Source organism: Mauremys mutica, chromosome 5 (assembly GCF_020497125.1).
Source record: "Mauremys mutica isolate MM-2020 ecotype Southern chromosome 5, ASM2049712v1, whole genome shotgun sequence".
NCBI lineage: Eukaryota > Metazoa > Chordata > Testudines > Geoemydidae > Mauremys > Mauremys mutica.
In genome coordinates, this window is record NC_059076.1 from 58,636,573 (window position 1) to 58,649,676 (window position 13,104).

Consider the following 13,104-nt stretch of genomic DNA (forward strand, 5'->3'; position numbering starts at 1 on the left):
TAATACTGAAGGCTTGTCCTAGATGCACTGCTACCTAGGCACTGAAGGAAATGAATGCCCCTCCACTGCCTAAATAACTCCCAAACTTATTTCCCCTTAAAAAAAAAACACACACAACATATCTGTTTCTGCTCAATCATATGCAAGAGGTGCCTATAATTCCCAAATATTCACCTGAGTGCTTTGCTGTAGCTGCAGTTGTGCTCCAAAGTTGTGCTCCAATAGAGAAAGAACAAAGGATTCTGGGGCATATCTGAGACTAAAAGCTACCTACTATATCCAAGTGAGAAAAAAAGGTGAGCAGAAACTCTGCTGTAGAAGAGTGGTCCAGAGCTGGCCAGCTGGTGAGTGTCCCCAAAGGCAGAAATGCTAGTTTCACATCCCCTAAGAAGGATGGAGGCATACACTATCCTTTATTTAAGATAAAGGCAGCATCGGAAATGCTATTTATTAGTGTGATGTACTTTTCTTCACTATATAAAAAATACAGAAACCGTCTTTTCCAGCCTACTGCATAAAAATGTAACATAGCAAACATTTCACCATGTCAAAGTCCTGTGATGAACCTGTACACAAGATTCACTTTAGAGCAAGATTTTGTAAACTAATAAATTCAGTATTTTAATTTTATTTCAATACTACAGTCTAATAAAGATGAATAATAGTATACAGAATCAAAAGTTAGACGTGCTTCTAAAAAGATTCTGTATTTTGCAGTTTGACAACACTGTCAAATTAAGAATTTTTACATTTAAGAATCTGAATCAATGTCATAACACAAAAAAAAACAACCCACAAATCAGGAAACAGTCACATTTCCTATTAATTCTTTCCATATGTTAAGATTTATATGCATCCTTGCTTAAGTATACGCATGTACAGTTTGACAGTTACAAGCTTATTTTTACTTCCCAGTAACAGAGTACTATTCGGAAACAATATAGACAAATGCAGAATATTTTCTAAAAGGATTATTTTATCCTTTGCACTTTTTGAATTCACCAAGTGAAACTGCTATTTAATTATAAAATAAAATCTGTGTGTCTTGTCTCTGGATAACATCTGAAAACAGTCGTCATAACCCAAGAGAAATTATCTGCCAAGTACCTAAATCTATAGCTATAGTGTGATTTTAAACATGTGCTGTCAAAAACAAAAGCAGATCTGGGGTTAGTACATGTGCTCCTCCATACAGTAGCAAAATCAAAAGATGAGGACAGCAAACAATACACAAGGAACTGAAAACTATTTATGTAAATGCCATTAATCATTTTATTACTGTTTCTAAAGTAACTGCCAGTATTAGTATCTGTACTATCCATACACATATCCCTACCTCTATGATGGAGATTAACTTTATACTTAAGGATTCTCTTTTGAAAGTTCTATTTCTTCTCTTCCCTAATGGCTACAATGGAAACTTAAATGGCTCTCTCAAGGCAATCTTTAGCTATAAAATAAATAAATAAAATCATGACAAGAATGACTTTTGCTGCCATCACATTGTGTGTGTGTTATATCTTCTCCTACCTTGTGTAAGTCTTGTCCTATTTAGATTGTAAGCTCTTTGGGGCAGGAACAGTCTACTGCTCTGTGTTTGTACAGCATCTAGCACAATGGGACCCCACGCTTGGTTGGCCCTTATGCACAACCGTAAACTATTAATAAAATAATAATAGAAGTGCCAGCGAAAACAAAAACAAAAATAAACACAGAACACTAGCATCCTCTTGAATTCTTTGCCTTAATAAACACAGGTTCCATGCAATGGGTTCTGAAACTGACGGACTATATTCCCTCCCCAGCCCATGGTCCACCAACGGCAGCCACTTTAGGCTACCAGCTCCCGGCCATCACCTCTAATATGGTGGGAGACCCACATCTCATTTCCCCTTGACCAGAGATTTTAAGGCTACACAGCTCCCTGCCTTATACTGTGATGCCTCCAGCAAGACAGGCAGCCTAAAAGAGCCAGCACCTGTGCTCTGCTTTCTCTCTGAGGGCTATGACCAGTATATTGCCTGCAGTTATAAGATACCACACTGCTTCTCCTAAGCAAGCAAAATTTATTCTTAAGGTAAAAGCATTACAGAGAAAACAATAAAAGAGCCTGCACACCTGCTAAAAAGCTTACCAGACATCACCCCCAGCTCCAACACAGGGATCTGGTTGGTTTTAGTCCTTCAAAACCCACAACTGGATTTTCCCCATGATTACAAGTCCATCTATTTTAGATCCAAAAACAGATCCCAGACTGGGCAGATCAGCCATTTCTTTACACAGCTCAGGCCTTTGATCTTAGCCTTCTGTAACAGGTAATCAGCAGATAATCACCCTCTCCTCAGGAAGTAACTTCAAAAGGCTAGGTTTTTGCATAACCAGAGTTGGGGAATTTGTATTAACCTCTCCTTAGGGATTCCCCAGAAAATCCACTTAACACTTATTGTCCCAAAAGTCCATACTTGCCTGGCACAATTTCAGTATAGTTTGTTGAACTCCCAAGTCTCACATCTCCCCTCTAAAGAGGTTACATACAATTCCAGCCCACACTAATAAATAAACTTAATACAGTAAGGTCTTTCAAGGACATTGCCATATCTGTCACACTTGATACTGACCATCAGCTGGGATGCACAAGAAACAAGCCTTTGAGCTGTAAACGGCTAAGGCCCAAGATAATGAATATCTTATTTCTTATTTTACCTTGCAGACTGGGAGGGATTCCTGCCTGGAGTTTTGTGCTCAGTAGATGTCTGCTGAGACTGTGAGAACTGATGCTGTCTGGTTCCCACAGCATACTGTTGTCGAGGAGGTAGCACTGATTGGGTTTTTATTGGCTTGCTTTGATTCTTTGGCCCTCTGCAGTCTGCTTCTGTGACACAGATGCAGAAACGTTTCATAAGATTTTTCTCACAATTACTAGAGACAACGTTTCTGCAATCAGAAGTGGGAAGAATCCTACCAGGCTGAAGATTTTGCCCACATGCTGTAGAGAACTTTTTTATCTTCTTCCCTGACACAGTATTCCAGCCCTCTATAGGAGATGCCTGTGGAAGTGGTTTAAGGCTTTTCAGTGAGACAGCATGCCTGCACAACAGAAAGAGAAAAAATATAAAGAGGTCTATAGATTGGACTGGGGTTTGTATAATTAACACCAAAATGTTTACTATGACAGAAGGCTCTTTTCTGTTTCTGGGAGAATTACATCAAGTTTTCTTTGCTCTTGTGTTTAACATGTTGCATGAGCTTAACCAGGACAGTAAAAAAAAAATTTAAAGGTCTTATGGTTTTGAGTTCTCAAACAGAAGTAAGATTCTAAACTGAAACAGTTTAACAATTTGTACAGAACACACACAATTTTAACTCATAACAATGCTATTTTGTAATGAAAATAACCCAAAAGCAAGTTTCATTAAAAAAAATTATATATATATAGGGATTATATATATTAAAAAATTATATAATATAGAAGGGAGGGAGACTAGCTTATCGGTTTTTACGTCTAAAATAGATATTTTAGACATCCTGACACAAAGACAAGGCAGAGGGATAGTAAGAACATTCTCTTAATGAGACCAGTGACTATGTCCATCTTTTCTCCCTTGACTAAGTAGTCATTTTAAAGCAAACTAAAGAAAATATCAAGTCAAAACAGACAACTTATCAGCACTTTCTAAAGCTTTGTGGACAAACACATACATATGTCCTTGATTTGGAAACTACAGGGCTTTTCCATCTTAATCTTTACAGAATGGAACAGAGCAGCACACTGGGCAGATAAATTCACCAGGAACATGATGACAGATTTAGGGATATAGCCAGGGATATAAACTAACTTGAAAATTACTGAGCATTGATTGCTTTTATCTAGGCAGGCAGCATGAACTGAAAGTAGCATTTGAATTATCTGATATGAAGATACTCAGTTTGGTGGGGAGTGGATGAGTTACTGGTTTAAACTTGAACTGTAACTGAATGTTACTCCATGCACCTATTAAAGGCAGTTCTAATATAACTATAGCAAATTTGCAAAAATAAAATACAATTTTGCAAGATGACATCACAGTTGCCAAGTGTCTTACTCCTTCCTTCCCAATGCTATGACTGGAGAATGTGTTCCCTGTCTGGATTCTTCTCTTCAAACCTTAGCATTGGAGAGATTTCCCTCAACAACTCTCCTCAACCCCTTATCATGTGATCAGGAGTTATTCTTTGAGAGAGTGAGGAAGAAGTTACGGCACCTGCAATACAATCTAAGGGAGATGGCTCAGATAACTGAGCCATTATGTTGCCATGATATCTGGGGATAAAGACATAAGTATTAATTCAATCAACATACAGCTCTTTCTGTATGAAATCAGGCTGACTAAAGAGTTAATTAGCGATTACATAAGTCTGCTATTCCCCTTCACAATGCTTTTAACATAAAAAGTTAGCCACAGTTCTACCATCCAATTATAGAAGCATTACCAGTAATCCCCTAGTGGGACAATATCATGCTGTCTAGGTTTGGAGTTTGTACAGAAAATGCTCTAATTTGAGTTTACTGAAGAATAAATATACTAGGGCTGTCGATTAATCACAGTTAACTCATGCGATTAACTCAAAAAAATTAATTGCGATTAATCGCACTGTTCAACAAATAATTTTTTTAACCACGCAATTCGTTTTTTTTAATTGCTTGACAGTCCTAAAATATACCATAATTTACAGAGGTACACAGCTACAAGATGTTTTTATGCTGTGTGTAGATAGGGTTGGGGAGTAAGTTCACCCTTTTAGAACAGCAACTGAACTGTTGTTCAGACAGTTTCAGTTGCTGTTGAAATGCAACCAGTCCTTTATCTGAAGTAGTGCTATGGCAAAATGATCAAGCAGATGGTGTCAAACACTAAAAAGGGGGGAAGCTGCATTAATAAAGTTCCATATGACAAACTTATATATGAGAAGTTTACTTACTTTTCTCCAAGCTCTTCTACAAAAACAATAACTGGGCCATTCTCAGAGCGAACCTCTTGGATATGGGCATTATAAAATTTCCCATTGTGGTCTAAGCGCACCTGTGGAAAAATTATAAGGAAAAAGCTGTTGTGAGTGTTACACAAAGAACACTCAAAGGGAAGACAGATTTTTTTTATCCCAGTTCCCTACGTGGCCCCCTCAAGGACTGAACTCACAACCCTGGGTTTAGCAGGCTAATGCTCAAACCACTAAGCTATCCCTCCCCCTAAGTAGTGCTATGGCAAAATGGAGGGAGGGATAGCTCTGTGGTTTGACACTTGGCTGCTAAACCCAGGGTTGTGAGTTCAATCCTTGAGGGGGGCCACTTAGGGATCTGGGGCAAAATCAGTACTTGGTCCTGCTAGTGAAGGCAGGGGGCTGGACTGGATGACCTTTCAGGGTCCCTTCCAGTTCTATAAGATAGGTATATCTCCATATATTTTTCATTATTATTTTTTTAAAAAGGGAAGATTTAACCCTTGAACACCCAGCAACGTCAGCAACTGCCCCCTTGGCAATAACAGAAGTCCTGGAAGACATCAAGAAATGTTGCTTCCATGCTGGTGTTAAAAATAATCAAAGATAAACTTTAACTCCTAATACTTATTTGAATGACTGTATACAAAAAAAAACAAAAAAACACACACACGAGATTCCCCGACAGCATTACTCTATGCAGTGTTGGAGAAATCACAGCCTTCAAACCAACCTGGAATATTACTTAAAAGCAAGTAATGCATTACTTAAAAGCAAGTAATGCATTAGAGAACAGGATAGCAACATACTGTTTTGAAAAGTATGCTCAGCTTGGTTAAAATTCTAACACAGAACATTTTTTTGACACAGATGGGACTTTATTATTGTAGTCTCACTAGGGATATTAATACCAGTCCTTTCAAAAGTTTACTTCCTTAAACAATCATTTTGTCAGTGTTTTGTTTTTTTTTAAATAAAAACCATACATATTTCATTCTTTTTTTTTTTTTTAAACAAGAGTCATGATAATGACTAACTCTGTTTTCTGCAGACAAACATTTACATTGCTAACATTAAGGAACAATAAAACGTTTATAGACATTTTATATGCTGAGGCTACTCACCACACTAGTCATGTCTGTTTCACTGTTTATCCTTATCCAGTTCTCCCCATCCCACTTTTTGCTGGGTTTTTTTGGTTTGGTTTTTAAATGCAGCTATCATTATCCTACCATATACAGAGAGTGTAAAATCCCAGGAGCATGGAGAGTCTGTGTGTGCGTCCATGTGAAGTGCCTATCACAATGGGGCCCTGGATCCCAAATGGTCCCATACAATAGAATGCTGGATGCATAATGAAAATACGGTTAAGTACTACGATTTTTCCCCACTTTGTTTTAGGTCAAGATTTATTGTTTTTAAGCATCCAATCACTATTTTTTCTCATCAACAAATTCAGAAGTACAGCTGTCACTTTTCCCCTTTCCAATAGATTCATAGACTTAAGGTCAAAAGGGACCATTATGGTCATCTAGTCTGACCTCCTGCACAATGCAGGCCACAGAATCTCACCCACCCACTCCTGTAACAAACCCATAACCTATGTCTGAGGGTACGTCTACACTACAAGACTATTTCGAATCTACTTAACTCGAATTTGTGGAATTGACCTTATGAAGTCGAATTTGTGTATCCACACTAAATACACTAATTCGACTGTCTGAGTCCACAGTAACGGGGCCAGCGTCGACTTTAGAAGCGGTGCACTGTGGGAAGCTATCCCACAGTTCCCGCAGTCCCCGCTGCCCATTGGAATGCTGGGTAGAGCCCCCAATGCCTGCTGGGGGAAAAAATGTGTCGAGGGTGGTTTTGGGTAACTGTCGTCATTGAACCGTCAATCACGCCCTCCCTCCCTGAAAGCGCCGGCGGGAAATCTGTTCGCGCCCTTCTCTGGTCAGTTACAGCGCGGACGCCACAGCACTGCGAGCATGGAGCCCGCTGCGATCATCGCTGCACTTATGGCCGTTGTCAACTCCTCACACCTTATCGTCCACCTCTTCCACAGTCAGCTGCTGAGAAATCGGGCGAGGAGGCTCCGTCAGCGCGGTGAGGACAGGAAGTCACAGAGTGGCGCAGACCTCTCACAAAGCAGGGTACGCCGCGCCGTGGAGATCATGGTGGCAATGGGTCAAGTTCATGGTGTGGAACGGCGATTCTGGGCCCGGGAAACAAGCACGGACTGGTGGGACCGCATAGTGCTGCAAGTCTGGGATGAATCACAGTGGCTGCGAAACTTCAGGATGCGTAAGGGCACTTTCCTTGAACTCTGTGACTTGCTGGCCCCTGCACTGAAGCGCCAGGACACCCGGATGCGAGCAGCCCTGACTGTGCAGAAGCGAGTGGCCATAGCCCTCTGGAAACTTGCAACGCCAGACAGCTACCGGTCAGTAGCGAACCACTTTGGCATGGGCAAATCTACCGTAGGGCTTGCTGTGATTCAAGTAGCCCACGCAATCGTTGAGCAACTGCTCTCAAAGGTAGTGACCCTAGGAAACGTCCAGGTCGTCAGAGATGGCTTCGCCGCGATGGGATTCCCAAACTGCGGTGGGGCTATAGATGGGACTCACATCCCTATCCTGGGACCGGCCCACCAGGCCAGCCAGTACATTAACCGAAAGGGCTACTTTTCTATGGTGCTGCAAGCACTGGTGGACCATAGGGGACGTTTTACCAACATCTACGTCGGGTGGCCGGGCAGGGTTCATGACGCGCGTGTGTTCAGGAACTCTGGTCTGTTTAAACGCCTCCAGGCAGGTAGTTTCTTCCCGGACCACAAAATAACGGTTGGGGATGTGCAGATGCCTACAGTGATCCTCGGGGACCCAGCCTACCCGCTAATGCCCTGGCTCATGAAGCCCTATACAGGCGCCTTGGACAGTGAGAAGGAACTCTTCAACTACCGGCTAAGCAAGTGCAGAATGGTGGTGGAGTGTGCTTTCGGACGTCTCAAGGGGAGATGGCGGAGCTTACTGACTCGCTCGGACCTCAGCGAAAAAAATATCCCCGTTGTTATTGCTGCTTGCTGTGTGCTCCACAATCTCTGTGAGAGCAAGGGGGAGACCTTTATGGCGGGATGGGAGGTTGAGGCAAATCGCCTGGCTGCTGATTACGCTCAGCCAGACAGCCGTGCCGATAGAAGATCCCAGTGGGAAGCGCTGTGCATCCGGGAGGCTTTGAAAGCTAGGTTCCTCGGAGAGCAGGGTAACCTATGACTGTCCACTTGATTTACAGAGAAGCTGAACCTGAGCCTGTTTCAGTGACTGTTGACTTCGATCTGCGGTTACATACCCCGTTCTCCAGGTTTCCCCCCTTCCAACACACGTTTTAAAATAAATTTAATGGAACACTGATTATTAACAAAGTTTTCTTTAATTATGAATTCCTGTTCAAGGGTTGAAACATGGACGCAGACTGTGGTGGGTACGGTGTGCACTGATGTACAGACCGCTTCTACACTAGAGGAATGACAGGCTCCTGCTCCTACAGCGGTCTCTGGGGGGAGGACGGTTGCAGGTGGGTGTGCAGGAAGGGGTGGGTTTGCAGGAAGGGGTGAGGAGTGCCGTCTTTGGGACGGAGTTTGGATGCAGGCTCTGGGCTGGGGCGTAGGAAGGGGTGAGGGGTGTGTGGGAAGGGTGAGTATGTGTCCGTGGATGAGGGCTCTTGCTGGGGCTCAGGGCATCGGAGAGGCTCGTGGCTAGGGTGGAAGGGCATAGTAAGGGCAGCCTGCCTTGCCATTTGTGGATGGCAGGCGCTAGGACCCTGGGGCAGCATACACCTCACAGACTGACCCGGGGCAGCATACACCTCACAGACTGACCCTGGTGCCTAGTGACTGCAGTCTGTGTGTGTCCTGCTGTTGATCCTGCCCCCAAGTCTGTACCCTGGTAATGGAGGCTGTCCTATGCAATTAAAAAACCCCTCCCCCCCCCTTCACACAAAGTCTTCTGACAAGGAAAACGGGACGGAAACAGTGAATAACAAACTACTTTTAATACTCAACTACACAGTGGGGGGATGAAACTTGGATTTGGGACTGGGTGATCCAGGAAGGGAAGCACTTCTCAAAATTTATGGCACGAGAGCTGTGTGGTACATGAGCGCTCTGCTGGGGTGCAGTGACAGTTTTCACGGCCCCTAGCACCCCTCCTTCTTGTTATTTTGGGTGAGGGGGGGACAGGACTTTGTGGCGGGGGATGGCGGTTGCAGATACAGTGCAGGGGGGCTCTCTCCTCCTGCCTGCGGTCCTGCAGAACATCTACAAGGCGCCGGAGCGTGTCCGTTTGCTCCCTCATTAGCCCAAGCAGCGTTTGAGTCACCTGCTGGTCTTCCTGCCGCCACCTGTCCTCCCGTTCGCTGTGTGAGCGCTGGTGCTGAGAGAGGGTCTCCCTCCACTGTCTCTGCTCGGCCGCCTCGGCTCTGGAGCAGGCCATCAGTTCCGAGAACATGTCATCCCTAGTCTTTTTCTTTCGCCGCCTAATCTGCGCCAGCCTCTGTGAGGGGGATGCCGGGGCAGTTCGTGAAAGAGCCGCAGCTGTGTGATGGGAAAAAGGAAGTGATTTCCTTGAAAAGATACATGTTTGCGAACACTGAACACAGTCTACTCAGTTTCTGTGAACAAGACCATACAGGGCACCTAGTCTCACGAGCTCTCAGGACAAGTTCGAGATTTCGGAATACGCTTTCATTGGCTGCGGTCTTGCACAGGAGATCGGACAAGCGGGGTGGTACAGCTGAATCCGTGTAGCAGCCAGGCCTGGTAAGCACTACACTATAGGCTGCTTAACAGTTAATGGATAGCTGTGCCCTCCCGCTGAAGGCAATCTGGAAAGCATAAAGTCTGACCCTGTTCCAGCCCCTCGCGGCTGTGCCCGGGAAAGATCACTGTATGCTTTTCCTCTGCGGCCTCCAACACGTGGCTGTTAAACGAAGGTCATTGCTATGCAAAGTAAAAGTCAAGCATTCACAATAGTAACAGTACACTAATTGCCCTAATTAGATGCAGCAGTCGCCGAACGAGATTACCCTGAGGCGGGTCACTCGGAGAGAGAGAGAGAGGATGCTGCGAGAATCCCTGCACAGACCAGGACCGTATGCTGCCATGCTGGTCGAGGCAATGATTCCGCTGTACGTTAGGATGGCCTGGCGCGGAAGAGTGTGCTTCCACGGAGCACCAAATAAGGCACCTCTCCCCAGGAACCTCCTGAGGAGGCTTTTCGAGCACCTCTACGAGAGCTTCGTGGAAGTGTCCCAAGAGGATTTCTGTTCCATCCCTGTATGTGTGGACCTTCTTTTTATATAGTTTTATATGGAAAACTTTTTATATAGTTTTTATATAGTTTTTATTCCTGTTTTTAAAAAAATAAATGTTTCCATGTTTATAGCACTTACCGACTGATCCTTCCCCTGATTCTGAGTCCGGGTTAACGGCCGGGGAGGATTGGTAGGGGATCTCTGTGAGGGTGATGAAGAGATCCTGGCTGTCGGGGAAAGCGGTATTGTAAGCGCTGTCGCCTGCATCGTCCTCCACAAACCCTTCCTCATCTTCCCCATCGGCGAACATCGCCGAGGAACTGCCTGTCGACACTATGCCATCCTCAGAGTCCACGGTCACTGGTGGGGCAGTGGTGGCAGACCCACCTAGAATGGCATGCAGTGCCTCGTAGAAGCGGCATGTCTGGGGCTGGGCTCCGGAGCGTCCGTTTGCCGCTCTGACTTTTTGGTAGCCTTGTCTCAGGTCCTTGATTTTCACGCGGCACTGCGTTGCATCCCGGCTGTATCCTCTGAGTGCCATGGCTTTGGAGACCTTCTCGTAGGTCTTTGCATTCCGTTTGTTGGAGCGCAGCTCCGAAAGCACAGTCTCATCGCCCCACACAGCGATCAGATCCAGGACTTCCCAGTCTGTCCATGCTGGGGACCTCTTTCTATTCTGGGATTGCATGGACTCCTCTGCTGGAGAGCTCTGCATCGTTGCAGGTGCTGCTGAGCTCGCCCCGATGTCCAACCAGGACATCAGATTCAAAGTGCCCAGACAGGAAAAGGAATTCAAATTTTCCCGGGTCGTTTCCTGTGTGGCTGGTCAGAGAATCCAAGCTTGGACTGCTGTCCAGAGCGTCAGAGTGGTGCACTGTGGGATAGCTCCCGGAGCTACTAAGTTCGATTTGCATCCACACCTAGCCTAATTCGACATAGCCATGTCGAATTTAGCGCTACTCCCCTCGTCGGGGTGGAGTACCGAATTCGAACTAAAGAGCCCTCTAGGTCGAATTAAACGGCTTCCTGGTGTGGACGGTTGAGCGGTTAATTCGAATTAACGCTGCTAAATTCGATTTAAAGTCCTAGTGTAGACCAGGCCTGAGTTACTGAAGTCCTCAAATCGTGGTTTAAAGACCTCAAGGTGCAGACAATAATGTGATGCCTGGATATTAACACAGTTAGCACAGAATATAATAAAAAAAACAGAAGATGAACAAACTTTCCATTACTTGCAACAGAGTCCACAGGGCATGGTTAGGAACACTGCATATAGCAAAATCTCCATCTTTTTAACTCTGCTTCAGTGTCTTCTTCCTGTTTCACTGTGGATATCCCCAGCGTTCTTGCCCAAAAGAGCACTACTTTATTCCTAGCTAGAAACTGATTTTTTTTTTTAAATAAACCACCTTATTCTACAATAAATGGACTAAAATAAATAATAAAATTAAGACTGGGTGCAAGAGTTTGAGAGACAGGCACAAGTGTTAGTTTTTGGATGCGGACTCAGCCCTGAGCCTGCAAACACTTATGCATGTGATTCAATTTAAGCACATCAACTGTCCTTAACTTGGGACGTTAAGCACGAGTGTCCGCAGGACTGAGGACTTTTGCATAATAAATTTTATCACACTTTATGCTCCCCAAGCATATCCTACTGCATCTTTTATTGGAAGAGTTTCCAACTCAGGGTATTCACATAATAAATGAGCATACTCATTTAAATGTAAGCAAAAAGAATTAAATAGAAAATATTAACAATGCAGTTAAACCAAAAGCCAAGGAAAAAATTGGTCTCCAGGACACAAGGCATAGAAGTTACTATTTCAACCAACTACTTACTTTACATTTATCTCCAACTGAATACTGCATGCCAGCAGCAATGGAAAAATCCCGTTTTTGCTGATCTGTAAACAACATCAGTATATATCAGTCAGATTACAAGAATTTTCCACCTTTTATAAAAATAGTTTAGGCACTGCAACAAAGAACACACTAATTTAATTTAATTTTTGTCCCATTAGTATCTTGGGACTGAAATAACTATTTAGGCCCTGAATCTGCAAGCTGACACATGTGAGCAGATCCCTGCACCTGCTCATAGCATTTTTGGGACTTCACAGGGCCCACCCTTATAGATCAGCTTGACAGAGAGGGGCTCTGGATGGGGTCTTAAATACTAACTTACCCTGTTTTGACTGTAGCCAAACTTCATATTCAACATTTCTGTAAACTGATGGATTGAGTGACTGAAGTACTTTTCTAGGCAAAAATGAGGTGGGATTTCCATTGTTCTTAAGGTGCTGTACAAAACAGAACAAAGTAGCAAGTGACCAAATGCATACAGATTTACAGCTGCTCATTTAGTATCATATCACTCACATAAGTGTCAAACTGGAATGTAAAGCAGTTAGATGCTTATAAAAGCATTAACAGCTATGAAAGTTTAATTCAAGGGAATTTCCTTTCAACATACAGCAACAAAGCTAGACACTAAGCAACAGTAAGAATGGCCCCAACCCCTGAGATTTCTAATGCAAATTTGAATATAACTTTAAGAACTATATAGTTCTCCTAATGTACCATATTTAAAAATGAATAAACAAGTTACCAGAGAAACATTAACCTTTGTAAAATACAAAGTACAACTACATAGGAAAGAAGTGTTAATGTAAAAGTACCTTATTGCCAGAAAGAGACTTTAATCCATTCATATCATTAACTGCAGCAGTTTTACTTCTGTAAAGAAGAAGATGCTTTAAATGACATAGTTGAAATTAAGATTCATAAACTGGTCAGAAATACCTTCCATATTGT

General features: G+C 43.5%; 1 protein-coding gene across 3 annotated transcripts in view; it reads right to left on the reverse strand.

The window, feature by feature from the left end:
* The window catches only part of OTUD4 (OTU deubiquitinase 4), a 53,055-nt gene that overhangs the window by 21,205 nt on the left and 18,746 nt on the right, over positions 1–13,104 (reverse strand). For all 3 annotated transcript variants that reach the window (XM_045019071.1, XM_045019070.1, XM_045019072.1), the window contains 6 exons: positions 12,969–13,026; positions 12,476–12,590; positions 12,130–12,194; positions 4,960–5,060; positions 2,963–3,087; positions 2,704–2,872 (listed from right to left, as the gene is read on the reverse strand). In XM_045019071.1, coding sequence (XP_044875006.1) covers positions 2,704–2,872; positions 2,963–3,087; positions 4,960–5,060; positions 12,130–12,194; positions 12,476–12,590; positions 12,969–13,026 — 633 coding nt within the window. The remainder of the gene's footprint in view (positions 1–2,703; positions 2,873–2,962; positions 3,088–4,959; positions 5,061–12,129; positions 12,195–12,475; positions 12,591–12,968; positions 13,027–13,104) is intronic.